Below are 17550 nucleotides of genomic sequence, written 5' to 3' on the forward strand. Positions count from 1 at the left end.
GTGTGTGTGTGTGTGTGTGTGTGTGTGTGTGTAGGTGTTCCACAGCCTGCTGAAGGCTCACACTATGGAGGCGCGGGCTATCGTGCGGCACGCCATGGCCATCCTTACCCCGGCCGTGCCTGCTCGCATGGAGGATGGCCACCAGATGCTCACACACTGGACGCGCAAGATTATTGTGGAGGAGGGCCACACAGTTCCACAGCTGGTGCACATCCTGCACCTCATCGTGCAGCACTTCAGGGTACGGCGCCCTGCCCACGCACACCCTGTCACGCCCGCCATCCTTCAAACTGGAGCTGCACTCTCGTCCCGTGTTTCCTGAACTGAAATGAACTGACTTGTGTTTTCGTGTGTGTGTGTGTGTGTGTGTGTGGTCAGGTGTACTACCCTGTCAGGCACCACCTGGTGCAGCACATGATCGGCGCTATGCAGCGTCTGGGTTTCACCCCCAGTGTAACCATCGAGCAGCGGAAGCTGGCCGTGGACCTGGCCGAGGTGGTCATCAAGTGGGAGCTGCAGCGCGTCAAAGACCAGCAGGTTCGCATGGCCCTTCGCATCCTCGTTACACCGGCAAGCGAAGCCTTTCCTTTGTCCCACTCTGACGCCTTCCTGTTTCCTTCCGCAGCCGGAGTCTGAAGCGGATCCCGGCGCGGGCGGGGAGGGGACGAGCTCCGCTTCCGGTGCAGTCAAGCGGGGCGCGTCGGTGGACTCCGGCCAGGACGTGAAGAGGTTCCGGACGGCCACGGGCGCTGTCGGCGTTGGCACAGTGAGGCCCCGCCCCCTTTCCCCCCACGCACGCCCTCCACCTCTCTGGTGTTTGCTGTCCTCACCGTCTGCCCACCCTCCTCAGGTGTTCGCTCGGAGCCAGTCCATGCCCGGCACCGAGACGCTGCTCACCAAGCCTGTGGAGAAGCAGCACACGGACACGGTGGTCAACTTCCTCATCCGCATTGCTTGTCAGGTGCGTGCGATGCTAACCGCTAGCCCCTCCCAGTTACGTTTCACATATGTCAGGATGCTAAACGCGCTCCGATCCCACAGGTGAACGATAGCGCCAGCGTGGCTGGCTCCCCCGGCGAGCTGCTCTCCCGCCGCTGCGTCAACCTGATGAAGACGGCACTCCGGCCGGACATGTGGCCCCGCGCCGAGCTCAAGCTGCAGTGGTTTGACAAGCTCCTCATGACTGTGGTAAGGAACCTGCCGTTGATTTGGGGGAATGGGGAAATACGCCGGAAAGGTGAAACGGTGTCATTCAGCGTACTGCTCACCAGGTGTTCTCTAAATTCCGCCCTCGTGGAAGTTTTGGCTCCTTCTCCGTGTCTTGGCGGTCACGTCCTCCTCGAGCGTCTGTGCTCGTCTCCGTTCCTCCTCATTCTCTCCTTTTGCCTTTCCAAAAACTGTTTTTGATGGGAGCTGAATCGATACCCTCTGGCTTATGACTGATTTTTCTCTTTCTCTCAGGAGCCTGCGGCTGTGACGCATTCTCTTGTCTTCTGGGAGGCTGGCTCTCAGTCAAGCCACCTTTTGGTGTCCCTCTTTCCTCGCTCACAAGTCTCCTTGCACTTGTCTTTGGACACCCCCCCCCCCCCCCTCATAGTACCTTCCTGTCTTCCGGCTATGCCCAGATATTGATTTCTTTTCAGGACCTGACACGCACGCTGTTCCTCTGGCTTCGCTCAGGCCTGTGATTGAAGTGCACGGATGGGGCCTGAATCCCCAGCGTACAATAAGCCGAGCGAGCGCAGTCTGTCCGTCCCTCCCGTGTAATCGGAGACTCCAGGACTTCAGCCTTGAGCTGTCACGAGCGCAAGAAAACGGCTCGTTTTTCTCACTTTGCCTGGGGTGCTTGGTGGCTGTCCGTGCAAGGGCGCAGTCCGAACTCTGAATTTGCTAGCCACAAAAATGAGTTATTTTCGTCTACCCTGTGTTTTGTGGGTGACCTGGATTTTTGTGTATCGGTTCCTTATTTAGCGTGGGCTTTAGCGTCCGAAGTGTATCTAACAGTATGGATTTGTTTTTTTCTTACCGCGCTGAAAAAGCAAAGTATCCCAGCGGTTTCGTGGTTTACCGCAACGCACCTCCAAAAAAAAAACAAAAAAACAACCTCTTTTAAAAAAAAAAGATCAAAAGGTCAAGAACGCATACAGCGTGGACTGTGCAAAAGTAATACAATTTTATTCATCGAACAGTTAAAGCTTTAGGCAAGATGACGGCCATAGTAAATTAGACTACAGCACACAAACCTAAGAAGGGAACATGTCGGTAAGTAGGCTAGATTATAAGCGGCTACTGCGAGCGCTAAAGTGAATCGGTATATCCAGGTTAATTTTTCCGGCCAGGAAAACGGGCGTGTTCACGTTGTCCGGTTTAAGGGAGGATCTCCACGGACCGACTGCACGCGCTGAGGGGCTGCCGGTAGCGCCTCCAGGGAAGCGGTGCTGCCTACACCGCAGGGTGGCTCGCTCGAAGACGGGCTCTTGTAAAACCGACTGGGCGCTTCACGTCCGAGTTCTGTACAGTTTCGTTTTCTTGTCTACCTTCGCTGGTTGATGGCAGAAACAGCTGTGCAGCGTGCTGTTCCCGGAGACTCGAGTCGGTCAGAACACGCGTGATGACTCCCACGGCCGGTTCGTCCTGGTTGTCGCAATTACACCGTTTTTGGTTGAACAACAAACGGAAACGGACACTTTTTTTTCGCATTCATAGGCCTATGCCCTCACTGTCCTTGATTACAAAGTAGTGACAGATTTTGCTGTGTGCTTTTGCTCAGACATTTACTGTAGTTGTTAGAAGTGGGTTAAGATGTTCAGCTCTGTGCCGCGTTGTTAGCCCGCGTGAAGTTTTTCTCGCTTGCAGCCATATCCTGAAAGTGCAAGCCCGGCCTGTGGACTGTAAACAAAACTGCGATTTCCGTAGCAGGCGTTTTGTGTGTGCTGCGCCTGCATGCACTGCGCCTCCCCCGGTTCTCATCACCCCCCCCCCCCTCTGTTCGTCCCTCCCAGGAGCAGCCCAACCAGGCCAACTTCTCCAACATCTGCACGGGCTTGGAGACGCTGAGCTTCCTGCTGACCGTGCTGCAGTCTCAGGCCATCCTGGTGCACTTCAAGCCCCTCCAGCGGGGCATCGCCGCCTGCATGTCCTGCGGCAACACCAAGGTGCTGCGCGCCGTCCACTCGCTGCTGTCCAGGCTCATGAGCGTCTTCCCCACCGAGCCCAGTGAGTATCAGCCCCGCGCGCTCCGGCGAGCTGCCCGGGAGATCGATTCAGGGAGCGGCCTTGATCGTTTGTTTCTCTGTTCTCAGGCACCTCTACAGTGGCCTCCAAGTACGAGGAGCTGGAATGTCTGTACGCCGCCGTGGGGAAGGTCATTTACGAGGGCCTCACCAACTACGAGAAGGCCACCAGTGCCAACCCCACTCAGCTCTTTGGTAAGGGACATGGTGCCGCGGCGTTAACCCCGGTGGCAACGTCCGTTCTGGCATGTAGGAGCATTCATGCCGTTCTGGGCCATTCAATAACTTTTTAAAAAAAAATGGTTTTTCCCTTGTTTGTTTGACTTGTCAAAGACTTGAAGAGCAGTTATTTTTTGGAACTAAGAGAAGGGGACGTGCATTTATACAGCACTAACATTTCCTCTGACATTTCCTACCACGTGAAAGTAAAATAAATAAATAAATATGATAAATAAAAAAGCCCACAATTTCTCAGTTTGCACACAGCAGGCAGTTTCTTAAGTCCCACAATGAACAAAAGGTGATATAATGGTATTGGAATACAATCTAAAGTTAAAGTGGGATTTGATACGGACCCTGAAATGGCGCTGCTTGTCAATAAACGCCTCCCGCCGCTGCCCTGTCGGAGGCGTAGGGTTACGCAGCCGCCGCCAACGTGAGCCGTGTGTCTCGCCGGGGGCGACTCCTGACATTTGTCTTTTGTTCCCCATAGTCCCGGCCAAAGAAAACGCGTTACTCGTCTCCTCCGCTCCACCTCAGCCCCTTTACTCAGTCAAATGTCTTTGAAACGACCTCGGGACGCGGCGGAGGAATTGCCTCCTGTGCTGCGTGCCGCGACGACGACTTTTGGAGCAGGTCGGTGCTCCCGTTGTCCGGTTTCTCACTCCGCCGTCTCCCTCCCCCGTTTCCAGGAACCCTGATGATCCTGAAGTCGGCCTGCAGCTACAACCCCAGCTACATCGACCGCCTCATCTCCGTCTTCATGCGCTCGCTGCAGAAGATGGTACGCGAGCACCTGAGCCCACAGGCCAACCCCGGGGCCACGGAGACCAGCGCAGGTAGGTGGAGTTCCCATCCGCCCGGGGCCTCGTCCACTCGCTGCTCACTTCTGCTCCATTTATGCAGGTTCTTGGCTGTTGTTAGTGGTCTCCACAGTGTCCGTAGTGCACAGAATAAATTCTGAGCTACTCTCTGAATTGTTGAGCTGATGTGATGCAGCGTGGTGGGGCCGAATTAAATCGTAACCTGTTTTATGAGCACTTGGTCGTCTCCTGTCGCCAAACAATCTGCAGGTGCTGAGGCACACACACACACACACACACACTAGTGTGACGTGTCCCTGCTGTGTTCTGGAACTCCCGTGCTCCCGAGCTGCAGAGTTCCTCTTGGTTCCTGGCCTGCTCCGTGTCTGCAAGCTTTTTCCGCAGCAGAGACCCCGCTGTTCTCCCTCTGCCGCACTGTGACGTCGCCTGCTCCATCTCGGGAGGTCGCCGGCGAGAACGAGCCGCGCGGGTCAGTGCGTCGAGGCAGGATGGGAGGAGGCACGCGGGAGGTGCAGCGTGTGCTGGCTGCGTTTGACCACTGGGTGCTGCAGAAGGACCAGCGTACTGGTAGTCGCGCGAACCCAGTACTCCCTCTGAATAAATGGCTCCGGAAAACTCCGGCCTTGTCCAGCGGCTTAGAAACTCCAGCTCCTCCTCCTGGACCCCTGACCCCTGTTACAGCACGGTCTGATCCGTTTTATTCCGGGACCCGGGGCGGGGTCGCCGTGGCCACAAGGTCCCAGACAGAGCATGGATCCCGCGGACAGCTTCAAATCAACCGCTGGCATGGTGTCTCTGCCCCGACGCTTGCCCTGATCACCGCGCGCCCTTATTCACGCTCAGAATCAAGCGGAAAATGCGTTCAGATTCCTGTGCGAGTGCGCCCTTGAGCATCGCCTAACTGCAGCTCTCCCTGCTGAAATTCACTCGCTCCTCGTCTCTGCGTTGTGCTAATAGTTTTGTGTTTTATGCTTCACGTCAGGGCTGTCAGTTTTCATTTTGGGGTCTTCAGTTGTAGCGTTTTTATTGGGGGCTGAGTGGTGGTTGCCAGGCTCCTGGTTGGATAGAATTTGTCATGTTTAAATTTGAAAATGAAACTCTGGCAAGTCTGCTGTAGTATTAAAAGTCACTGAATTGTTCTATGCCGATTATAGCTGCCCAGTCTATTGCTTGTTAATTGCTATCACAGTATATACTTTTGCAATATACAAATGAGCCAGTCAACAAAGCTGCTGCTGTTGTTACTGACTGGTGCTTTGATTGACTGACTAATTCATATATTAAAGATTCATTTTTAATTTTTGTGAAAGAATTGTAGGCAGTGCAATAGTGGTGTGGGGTTGTTTGTTTGGTTTCTCTCCCTGCCTCCTGTGTTGTGCTGTCCTTCTGCTCATCTGTGTGAAGCCTCTCCTGATCTGTGTGTGTGTGTGTGTGTGTGTGTGCGTTTAGTGACGAGTGAGCTGATCATGCTCAGTCTGGACCTGGTGAAGACCCGGCTGTCGGTCATGAACATGGAGATGAGGAAGAACTTCATCCAGGTCATCCTCACCTCTCTGATCGAGAAGTCGCCCGACCCCAAGATCTTGCGTGCCGTGGTGAAGATCGTGGAGGAGTGGGTGAAGAACAACTCCCCCATGGCTGCCAACCAGGTAACCTGCCCGGGCTTATGTCCTCCGTCAGTCCTAAGCGCAGATGCACTGAACCTGACGTTAGCAGGCGGCGTGAGTTCGCGTGGCCATTCGGTTCCGTTCGGGCGAGGGCGCAGCCGTGATCGGCGGTGGCCCGACCCGGGTGGCCCGCGGCGACAGAGCGGACAGCGAGCGGAAGGAGCCGAGCAGAGGTGCCGTGCGTGGCACTCCCGCTGGACGCGAGATAAATGGACTGTATCAATCTGTTCACCTCCGTCCCTTTCTCTCTTCCTCCATCCCTCTCTGTCCTCCTCACGCTCGGTCCCTCTCCTGGCCCAGATGCCCAATCTGCGAGAGAAGTCCATTCTGCTGGTTAAAATGATGACCTACATCGAGAAGCGCTTTCCCGACGACCTTGAATTGAATGCCCAGTTCCTGGACCTCGTTAATTACGTCTACAGGTAATTATGCCGATTAATCACAGGGTCTGCAGCCACGCTGGGCCCTTCCATCCATCGCCACGGTGACAAGGCCGCAGCTGGGCGGCGGATCTGCTTCCGGATGACCTCGGGCACACTTTGGTGTTTAAGAGGCAGGCGGCATGAAGGGGTCTCGGTACCAGGCATTAGTCAACAGCGATTTCGCCCTACCGCTGCGACCCCTGAACCAAACACGCCATTTTCTGCCCTGTTTTAGAGAGCACCCAATAAACAACTCTCTCTCCTAGGTTTTCATCTCAGAAATTAAATGAGAATTCCACTACAAGATATACAGTCATCCCCCCCACGTTATTAAAATTGCCCAACACTATATACGCTATAAGGTCACCTACATTATAGGTTTCGTTCTGGTCAGTTGAAGACTAATGCGTTCACAGATTTGTGTTCTCATGTGCTCGTGGGTTGCCATGCACAAAATTAATCAGCGCTTTCATCACACATTCTGGACACAGGAGAGACCTGATGTTATCTGGGTAGTGGACCATTCCCAACGTAGCAGTACTGTAGGTGGTAACTGTGTACTTGAAAGGTTTTTCTAGTACATTAAAGTTAAAAATCAAATGAAGTGAAAGGATGAGGGTGCATCTCCCTCCTTCTCTTCATCTGCTCAGGGACGACAGCCTCTCAGGAAGTGACATCACGTCCAAGCTGGAGCCGGCCTTCCTGTCAGGCCTGCGTTGTGCTCAGCCCCTCATCCGGGCGAAGTTCTTCGAGGTGTTCGACGCCTCCATGAAGCGGCGTGTCTACGAGAGGCTCCTGTACATCTGCTGTTCCCAGAACTGGGAGGCCATGGGCAACCACTTCTGGATCAAGCAGTGCATCGAGGTATGGAGCAGAGACGGGCCAACGGAGGCTGAGCGCTAAGGCTAGCAAGCCGCTACCAAAGCCCATGTGTTTGAATTTGTGGGAGAGAATGAGATTTCTGTTAGGCCATTGAGATTATAAGGACGTTTTTTTTTAAGAAGTGCTACAGAAACTAGAAGTGACGGGGTTCACACAAGGTGCTTAAAATGTTGAAAGTAATTGAATTCATCTTTTGTTATTGTTGTTGTTGTTGTTGTTAAAAGTATGAAAATGCCCAGAAAACAAAACAGCCCAATTTAGTGAAAGGTGCTTTTAAAAAGTGCCTGAATTAAATCCTTTTAATGTCACATTATAGTCAGTTATTGGCCTAATCCTCCATCATTTACTATAAAAAATGAAAGTGTTTTTGTGTGGCTACGTTTAGTCCCACTGTAGCTGCTCAGTTAGTTATTGCAGCTTTGGGCCAGAAATAGCGACAACATGTCTGTGTTGTGGCACGCTGACTTTCTTGCACGAGGTCTGTGTTTGGATGTGAAGTGTGTTGCTAGCTTGCATCTTTGCCTAACGTGGCAGTAATCTCACAGAATGCTTTCATATTGATGTGGGTAATGCATCTGGTTGAGCTTCTTTGGCTGGTAGATGCGTGTGGAGCGACTCTTAACGGGACGCGGGTCCTGCAACAGGAAGGTCTGGCAGGGCGTTTGCGTGTATGGGCTACACTTTTTACAAACATCTCAACATGGCTAATAGATTTCAATGCACTTTAGGGTGAAGAATACGCTGTTGTCTTTTATCCTGTAGTTATTATTTCAGAACACCACTATTTATTTATTTAACTATTTATTTAATTTATTGGGGGGGGGTAATTAAATGTTAAACTTGTATGCTTCAAAGCAGGCATTACCCAAGGCTGTTACAGCATTAATAGAGAAATGAATGCTAATTACTAAGCTTGTATAAATGTTAAAGTGTAACGATGTAAGAGCAAAGAGACAGGCTGAATGTGCTGCCATGGTAACTGTGTGTGTGGGTAGGGGGGGTGTCTGCTCTGGCTGTTCTGTTCAACAGTTCTCTTATATGGTCCTTGACAACAACAACAAAAATTTAGTGCTTGGACAAGTCCTTGAAACTTGTGGCATTTCATCCTGAAGCATCTGTACGAACTCTGACATTCACCATCTGCAGTGTCTCCCTCCCTCGCTCGCTCGCTCGCGCTCCTTCTCTCTCCCTCTCCCTCTCTCTATCTCCTCTAACCTCTACTTAATCCTCCACTGAAGACTCTCTCGGTGTGATTCGAGCCAATCTCCGTCATCTCCGGCTTTGACGGTTGGTGAGGGGCACAGCTCAAGCTTAAAAAAAGGCAGAGGGGGGGAAAAATCCCCTCCCAGGAGCGATCAATGCGCCTGCTTGCTGGTGAATTATTAATGGTGTCGTACGCTCGGTGTCGACGTGTGCCGATTCATCCTGCCACGCTGGGCTGGAACAACGAGGCGGCGTGCGAGCACCCGACCCTGGGCGCCCCACCCGGCTGGTCAACTCAGAAATGCGCAGGCAGCGGCGGTCGCATCACAGGGACGGAGGCGGAGCTTAGCCTGCGGTGACCCCGGCGCGTGTTCTCTCTGCCCCTCAGCTGTTGCTGGCCGTGTGCGAGAAGGGCACAGTCATCTGTACCAGCTGCCAGGGCTCCATGCTGCCCTCCATCACAAACGTCATCAGCCTGGCCGACAGCCACGACCGCGCCGCCTTCGCCATGGCGACGCACATCAAGCAGGAGCCGCGCGAGAGGGAGAACAGCGAGACCAAAGAGGAGGTGGGCTCACGTCCGGCCAGGCCTGAATTGTTGCTTCATCTCAGAGCTCTTTGATGTTTGATCAACACCTGTCGTTTTAAAAGCTGACCAAATCCTGAATCGCTCGTCGCTTTCTGGATTCGCCTACACGGTTCCCTGTCAATGTTAATAAACTCCTTCCAGGCGTGTATCGCTTCCTACATTTTGCTTGCGAGGCTATTTTTAAAATCGGCCTGAGAAAACGAGACTTTAGGTTAACGGTTTGAACGGTGTCGTCCTGTCCTATGTCGCTCTCCTCTGTTCAGGATGTGGAGATTGACATTGAGCTGGCCCCCGGTGACCAGACCAGCCTGCCCAAGACCAAGGACCAGGCGGAGCGCGACGCGGGCAACCAGCTGCACATGCTCACCAACCGCCACGACAAGTTCCTGGACTCCCTCCGAGAGGTCAAGGTGAGCGGCCACCTCGGCATATGCCGCTCGGGAAAGCGTGACTCGCGCTGGCGCGCGCCCCAAACTCACAACCACGTGTTTCGCCGCCCTGGGGGAGTAACAGGAAAGCAAGTATAATCGCAGCCAGAGGCAAAAGCCACACAATGATGTCAGAGACTGGAAGGAGCACGAGGCGCCTATTGGCATGCTGGCGTGAGGCGTGATTCATTCATGTATAAATGCCGTCGTGTGGATTTGGGGGTGGGCTCGGTCCAGGGTCTTCCCTTTAGTTCGGACTGGAGCTCTCTTGCCCTCCCATGCTTGCCTGCGCCTGGTTGCTCTCCCGCGAGAGTAACCGTTAATGAGCGTTTGATGAGCACCTCCCCTTGCTAGGAGGGCGCGCAGACATCGATCGCTGGTTTAATCCCTGCCACGCCTCTGTTTTACATGCCCCTCTCAAGCGGCCTGGAGATTAATGATGAAGTGCGGACTTCACATACACTAAAGTCCAGTTACAGCTGATCAGGTTTAGCTGAGAGAAGTTGCTCCTTTTTTAAAAAAAATAAATAAAAATCTCAGTATCTGAGATTAGCTGACTCATTGGATTAAAATGTCTGTACTCTCAAGGTCCCCCCAGATGAGAACATGTTTGCCGTTACAAATGATCGCGTCACCTGAATGTGACGTTCGCCTTCTGTACCGTAGGGGAACTGGCATGGGTCAGCGCAGGTCAGTTTAATTAAGGCGAATATGACCTGTGTGTGTGTGACTCTCAGACGGGGGCACTGCTCAACGCTCTGGTGCAGCTATGTCACATCTCCACGCCGCTGGCAGAGAAGACGTGGGTGCAGCTCTTCCCCCACCTCTGGAAGATCCTGTCAGACCGCCAGCAACACGTGAGTCCCGCTGGATATCTGTGTGCTGTCGTTAATGTTGGCATCACTAGCTAACATTCCAATAGTAGGATAAGAGGAGTAGGATAAGTTGGCTAGCTTGAATTAACAACTGAACTTTCAATTTTGATACATCAGCAGTTACATCAGTGATATAGGTGTGTTTCCCTGGTGTCTCCTTTTACCCGTTTATGATGGCTAGTATAGGACAGTATAGGATCTGTAATGAAGGATTATTGCTCAGCATTATTTTTAATAGTTTAAATTACCAGTTTAAGGTGAACCTTAAGTTTGACCTCAGAAACTCCGTCACCTCGATGCGTTCAACGGCACTGCCCGCCATGCAGGCCCATGTCTCTAATGGTGTCGGAGGTCGTCTGATGGCGAGGCTCAGAGGAGTCAGGCGCGCTGACACTCTGCCCTCTTCTACGGCGCCTTTGCATGCGGCCATGCTAATGAGGGGGAAATTCATGCATTTATGCAAATTTCAAGAAGTTTAATGGGCCAGATGTCTTAAGCATTAAAATTCTAATTAAATAGCTTTGATTTGCAATGATGAGAGCTATGAATTCTTAAACGGCATCTCCAAATTAGAAGTGGAGTGCTTAATGACTTTGTTTTGGCTAAGCGGCAAGTAGGTCAGACGTTACAAAGATCTGCCACATGAATGTGATGCTATGGCTTTCATTTAAATGATGATCTTTTCCTTTTCTTTTTGCTGTTACGCATTCGTTTATTTGCCGATATGCAATGCCAGACGGGTTCTACTTCTCAAAGCCGTTCCAGCCCCTTATCTGATTAACCTCCACCTCTAACTGTTCTCTGCGCATGCCGAAATGGCACCCCCCGCGGCAGGCCCTGTCGGGGGAAATGGGCCCGTTCCTGTGCAGCGGCAGCCATCAGTCACAGCGGGACTGCCAGCCCAGCGCGCTCAACTGCTTTGTGGAGGCCACGTCGCAGTGCGTGCCGCCCATCCCCATCCGGCCGTGCGTGCTGAAGTACCTGGGCAAGACGCACAACCTGTGGCTGCGCTCCACGCTCATGCTGGAGCAGCAGGCCTCCGAGAAGGGCCTCAGCCTGCACGCCAAACCCAAGCAGAGCACCGAGTTCTACGAGCAGGAGAGCATCACGCCACCACAGCAGGTGGGCGAGGGGCGGGCTCGCGGCTTTACGCCAATCGTGAGTCTGTAAGTGTGCGCGCCGTAGTCTCAGTGCGCATGTGTGCCCCCTCAGGAGATCCTGGACTCGCTGGCTGAGATCTACTCCTTGCTGCAGGAGGAAGACATGTGGGCAGGGCTGTGGCTGAAACGCTGCAAGTTCCCCGAAACGAGCACAGCCATCGCCTACGAGCAGCATGGCTTCTTCGAGCAGGTGAGCGGCCGCCCCCTCGCTGACCCCGAGCCCCGTAAGAAGCGTGAACGCTCGGCCCCGTGCGTAAAAGCAATCTAACCCCTCGTTCTCCCCGGCCAGGCACAAGAGACCTACGAGAAGGCCATGGAGAAAGCACGTAAAGAGCACGAGAGAAGCAACATGTCTCCCGCCATCTTCCCTGAGTACCAGCTCTGGGAAGACCACTGGATCCGGTAGGTTCCGCCACCATTTTTTTTTTTTTTTTTTTTTTTTTTAAACGTTTGAAAACTTTTTTTGGATTGAAAAAAATGCAGTGAAGTGCTGCTTGCCTCCATCTGCGCCGCGCCTAACCCCCTCCGGTCGGAAGTTCCGATGCCAGACCTCATTCGTCATCCCTGGAAGCGGGCTGCGTAGCTCAGCGCTCCCTCCAAACTCTCCCCGAACTTGGCCGGAGACGATGGACTTGGACGCGACCCATCCAAAAGATTCCCAGAGTTTGGCACCGAGAAGGCTCGGTGGCGCGTGGAAAGGCTTCACCGTGGTCCGCGTTTTTCCTATCTCCTCCAGGTGCTCCAAGGAACTGAACCAGTGGGAGCCTCTGACAGAGTACGGCCAGTCCAAAGGCCACAGCAACCCATACCTGGTGCTGGAGTGTGCCTGGAGGGTGTCCAACTGGGCTGCCATGAAGGAAGCATTGGTGCAGGTAACGTTTGCCCGGCCCGTGGTTGGCTGCTCTGTCCTACACTTCCTGACAGACTTGGGATCATGGCTACGACCTTTTAAGCTGCGCCGTGACCGCCCGTGATTTCTAACCACCCGTGATTATAATCCAGAATCGCACTTGCAGTGTTTTTAGGCAAGCACAGGAAGGCTTTCTGCACCGTTGTTTACAGCACTTGAGGAACACATCCCGCCTGCGATTTTATTTGGACTTCACTTTTAGAACAATGTCAGGGCTGTGGGGGAGGGTCTTGGCTCCCGTTCAAGGAGACTTGGACTGAATCCATCGAGGTTTCTGTCCTAAGGTGACACCTAATTAAATTGTCCGGCAGCACTGCGCGCACTTCTCCACGTCCTGGCTTTTGTTTTGCATCTAATATTTACAGATGCGTGCCTGATTAATCACTCGGACATCTGCTCGGAAGCCTTTTGTTTTCGCCGCCGCAGTAGCGCTTGTTCTTAGGAAGTGCGAGCGCCTCCCGTGTTTTGATTAAAGCACGCCTGCTGCTGTCGTGGGCAAATCGATCAAAGCGTCCACCGCGATGTGTGCACTCTGACCGACGGCTGTGATTGGCCTGACGTCACTGCGTCGCTGTGCAGCGTGGCCCTGGAGGCCTTGCTTCATCATTTCCATGGGAATTCGGGTTTTTCATATTTATGAGCAAAGGCATCGTGCAAATTTTTTGCCAGCCCAGAACTTTTAAAACACCAAAAAAAAAAAAAAAAAAGTGTGCCGAAGTGTTTAAATGCGTCCGTGTGGCCTGTCTGTGTTGCGTCTCTGCCAGGTGGAGCTGAGCTGTCCTAAGGAGATGGCGTGGAAGGTGAACATGCACCGAGGCTACCTGGCCATCTGTCACCCCGAGGAACAGCAGCTGAACTTTATCGAGCGTTTGGTAGAGATGGCAAGCAGCTTGGCCATCAGGGAGTGGAGGAGACTGCCCCACATCGTCTCGCACGTGCACACGCCGCTACTGCAGGTGAGCCCCCAGCACGCGTGCCAGACCCGCACTGTTTCTCCGTGAGATGCGAACAACCGCTCCGCTCACTGTGCTCAGACTTGGTCAGCCGCGACACAACGCGCAGACAATCGCTCTATTACGGGACGTGGTACGAGCCGCCCTGCGCTTGGCGCTGAAATAATTGCTTTTTTTTTTTTTTCTCTCAGCCTTTAGCGTTTTTACGCTTCCTTTCGCCGCGCGTTCGTTCTGGAGGTCGGCACCGACCGCCTCTCTCCGCCGCCGCGACCTCTGAACCCGCGACTGGGCCATTGTGGCTGTGAATAGGTGCCTGGGATTAATATTCAGCGGGGGTGGCAGCGTCTTACCGAGCGCCGCATGCTGGAGCAGACAGCGCGCACAATAACGGAGTTGACGTGTGGCTGGAGATTAGCGCCTCTGGGCCTGCCAGTCTCCGGAGCCACGAGGGGGGGGCCTGTGGCGAGGTGCAGGCTGGGTGGTGTATCTCATCAGACCCACCCGCAGCTGTTCATCTGCGCAGTAATTGGATGGTTTAATTAATGGGAGGAATGGCTGTTGCGAGGCTTTCTGTGATGGTTTTTATGCCTTTTTTTTAAACACTAGCTGTGTCTGCTTCTGATGTCTGTGAGGATCGTCCCAGTAAAGACCGTAATTATGTAATCAAACGTTTAAGTGGTGTAATGCAGTTAAACGTATACACAGTCAGGCGTGGCCTTGACCTGATGGCCTATAGCACCAGAGTGATGATCGTCAGATGCTGTCGCCGACGTCTGCTGAGCCGCAGCCTGCAAAAGCCCTGCAGCGTTCGCTCGCTCGCTCGGGTTTTGGGTGCCACGCCTGTTGTAGAAGCCACGCCTCCACACCCCTCGCGTTGTAGAAGCCACGCCTCCGCGACGCTCTGCAGTAGAAAGTCATTTGGCATTCGCTGCCTCGGCCCTCGGTGTTGCCATGGCGAGCGGCGCGGGTCACTGCGACACTCCCCAGATAAGTGGGCCTGCCCAGGTACTGGGGGCGGGGCAGGCGAAACACCTCCTACCAAGTTCAGTAAAAGCGATTAAAAGTGACAGGACAGGCAGGCAGGAATGGACTCGGCGCGAGAGCGAGCGTACAGCGTTACGTTTAAAATGGCAGTAATTACTTTTCCTCTCATCTGATAGCGTTTGATTAAATACCTGCAAGAAAATTGCATTTACATGATGAATGGGCAGTCAGAATGTAGGGTATAATGTGGCATCAGCTGATATTAACTGATAATTGTTTTTATATATATATATATATATATATATATATATATATATATATATATATATATATATATATATATATATATATATATATATAAATTTAAATTTATTTATTTTTTGGTGTAAGGAGTGATTTTTGAGACATTATCATTTTAAACAGGTCTTCACTTTTGAATACGTTATCAGGCCAGTGTGTTTCTTCCTCTCTGTGTGGTGCTTGAATTGGTGTTTTGGGTGACTGATTCATCGTCACGAGGAGAGAGGCAAAGCAACCTGGCGTTTGCGCAACAGTCGTTCTGTCATGTTGTAAATCACCGGGAGGCTGTAGCATTTCTACCAGCCTTTCAGAGTGATTAAAAAACCGTGTGTGCGCGGGGGGTGCTGGGAAGGGGCTCGTTCCAGCACGGCCATTAAACGTATCGATTCACAGCATGGTGCGTGGAGAGTAATCAGTCATATGTAGACTGTTTCTGAGCTGCCGTGTTCTGCACGTGTGTGGCCTGCGTGTGTGAGAGAGGACCATTAGACACAGGAGCTGAGTACGCTGTGTGTGTGTGTGTGTGTGTGTGTGTGTGTGTGTGTGTGTGTGTGTGTGTGTGAGCTGAGTACGTTGTGAGGGGGGGTGTGTGTGTGAGCTGAGTACGTTGTAGGGGGGGTGTGTGTGTGAGCTGAGTACGTTGTGGGGGGGGGTGAGCTGAGTACGTTGTGGGGGGGGTGAGCTGAGTACGTTGTGGGGGGGGTGAGCTGAGTACGTTGTGAGGGGGGGTGTGTGTGTGTGTGTGAGCTGAGTACGTTGTGAGGGGGGGGTGTGTGTGTGAGCTGAGTACGTTGTGAGGGGGGGTGTGTGTGTGAGCTGAGTACGTTGTAGGGGGGGTGTGTGTGTGAGCTGAGTACGTTGTGAGGGGGGGTGTGTGTGTGAGCTGAGTACGTTGTGAGGGGGGGTGTGTGTGTGAGCTGAGTACGTTGTGAGGGGGGGTGTGTGTGTGAGCTGAGTACGTTGTAGGGGGTGTGTGTGTGTGAGCTGAGTACGTTGTGGGGGGGGGTGAGCTGAGTACGTTGTGGGGGGGGTGAGCTGAGTACGTTGTGGGGGGGGTGAGCTGAGTACGTTGTGAGGGGGGGTGTGTGTGTGTGTGTGAGCTGGGTATGTTGTGAGGGGGGGTGTGTGTGTGAGCTGAGTACGTTGTGAGGGGGGGTGTGTGTGTGAGCTGAGTACGTTGTAGGGGGGGTGTGTGTGTGAGCTGAGTACGTTGTGAGGGGGGGTGTGTGTGTGAGCTGAGTACGTTGTGAGGGGGGGGTGTGTGTGTGAGCTGAGTACGTTGTGGGGGGGGTGTGTGTGTGAGCTGAGTACGTTGTGGGGGGGGGTGAGCTGAGTACGTTGTGGGGGGGGTGAGCTGAGTACGTTGTGAGGGGGGGGTGTGTGTGTGAGCTGAGTACGTTGTGAGGGGGGGGTGTGTGTGTGAGCTGAGTACGTTGTGAGGGGGGGGGGTGTGTGTGAGCTGAGTACGTTGTGAGGGGGGTGTGTGTGTGTGAGCTGAGTACGTTGTGAGGGGGGTGTGTGTGTGAGCTGAGTACGTTGTGGGGGGGGGTGAGCTGAGTACGTTGTGGGGGGGGGTGAGCTGAGTACGTTGTGAGGGGGGGGTGTGTGTGAGCTGAGTACGTTGTGAGGGGGGGTGTGTGTGAGCTGAGTACGTTGTGAGGGGGGCGTGTGTGTGAGCTGAGTACGTTGTGGGGGGGGGTGTGTGTGAGCTGAGTACGTTGTGAGGGGGGGTGTGTGTGTGAGCTGAGTACGTTGTAGGGGGGGTGTGTGTGTGAGCTGAGTACGTTGTGGGGGGGGTGAGCTGAGTACGTTGTGGGGGGGGTGAGCTGAGTACGTTGTGAGGGGGGGTGTGTGTGTGAGCTGAGTACGTTGTGAGGGGGGGTGTGTGTGTGAGCTGAGTACGTTGTGAGGGGGGTGTGTGTGTGAGCTGAGTACGTTGTAGGGGGGGTGTGTGTGTGAGCTGAGTACGTTGTGAGGTGGGGGGTGTGTGTGAGCTGAGTACGTTGTGAGGGGGGGGGTGTGAGCTGAGTACGTTGTGAGGGGGGCGGGGGTGTGTGAGCTGAGTACGTTGTGAGGGGGGCGTGTGTGTGTGAGCTGAGTACGTTGTGAGGGGGGGTGTGTGTGTGAGCTGAGTACGTTGTAGGGGGGGTGTGTGTGTGAGCTGAGTACGTTGTGGGGGGGGTGAGCTGAGTACGTTGTGGGGGGGTGAGCTGAGTACGTTGTGAGGGGGGGTGTGTGTGTGTGTGAGCTGAGTACGTTGTGAGGGGGGGTGTGTGTGTGAGCTGAGTACGTTGTGAGGGGGGGTGTGTGTGTGAGCTGAGTACGTTGTAGGGGGGGTGTGTGTGTGAGCTGAGTACGTTGTGAGGGGGGGTGTGTGTGCGAGCTGAGTACGTTGTGAGGGGGGGTGTGTGTGTGAGCTGAGTACATTGTAGGGGGGGTGTGTGTGTGAGCTGAGTACGTTGTAGGGGGGGTGTGTGTGTGAGCTGAGTACGTTGTGGGGGGGGTGAGCTGAGTACGTTGTGGGGGGGTGAGCTGAGTACGTTGTGAGGGGGGGGTGTGTGTGTGAGCTGAGTACGTTGTGAGGGGGGGGGTGTGTGTGTGAGCTGAGTACGTTGTGAGGGGGGGGGTGTGTGTGAGCTGAGTACGTTGTGAGGGGGGGGTGTGTGTGTGAGCTGAGTACGTTGTGAGGGGGGGTGTGTGTGTGAGCTGAGTACGTTGTGAGGGGGGGTGTGTGTGAGCTGAGTACGTTGTGAGGGGGGGGGTGTGTGTGAGCTGAGTACGTTGTGAGGGGGGGGTGTGTGTGAGCTGAGTACGTTGTGAGGGGGGCGTGTGTGTGTGAGCTGAGTACGTTGTGGGGGGGGGGGTGTGAGGTGAGTACGTTGTGAGGGGGGGTGTGTGTGT

General features: G+C 53.7%; 1 protein-coding gene across 1 annotated transcript in view; it reads left to right on the top strand.

Moving 5' to 3' along the window:
* The window catches only part of trrap (transformation/transcription domain-associated protein), a 58451-nt gene that overhangs the window by 19808 nt on the left and 21093 nt on the right, over positions 1 to 17550 (top strand). The window contains 19 exon segments of the mRNA XM_035533224.1: positions 35 to 241; positions 379 to 537; positions 626 to 766; positions 851 to 961; positions 1042 to 1188; positions 3003 to 3216; positions 3303 to 3428; positions 4145 to 4291; positions 5726 to 5925; positions 6244 to 6365; positions 7016 to 7229; positions 8839 to 9018; positions 9303 to 9449; positions 10205 to 10324; positions 11177 to 11464; positions 11555 to 11692; positions 11792 to 11904; positions 12239 to 12374; positions 13177 to 13368. Of these exon segments, the coding sequence (XP_035389117.1) occupies positions 35 to 241; positions 379 to 537; positions 626 to 766; positions 851 to 961; positions 1042 to 1188; positions 3003 to 3216; positions 3303 to 3428; positions 4145 to 4291; positions 5726 to 5925; positions 6244 to 6365; positions 7016 to 7229; positions 8839 to 9018; positions 9303 to 9449; positions 10205 to 10324; positions 11177 to 11464; positions 11555 to 11692; positions 11792 to 11904; positions 12239 to 12374; positions 13177 to 13368 (3102 nt within the window).

Source organism: Electrophorus electricus, chromosome 14 (assembly GCF_013358815.1).
Source record: "Electrophorus electricus isolate fEleEle1 chromosome 14, fEleEle1.pri, whole genome shotgun sequence".
NCBI classification, from domain to species: Eukaryota; Metazoa; Chordata; class Actinopteri; order Gymnotiformes; family Gymnotidae; genus Electrophorus; species Electrophorus electricus.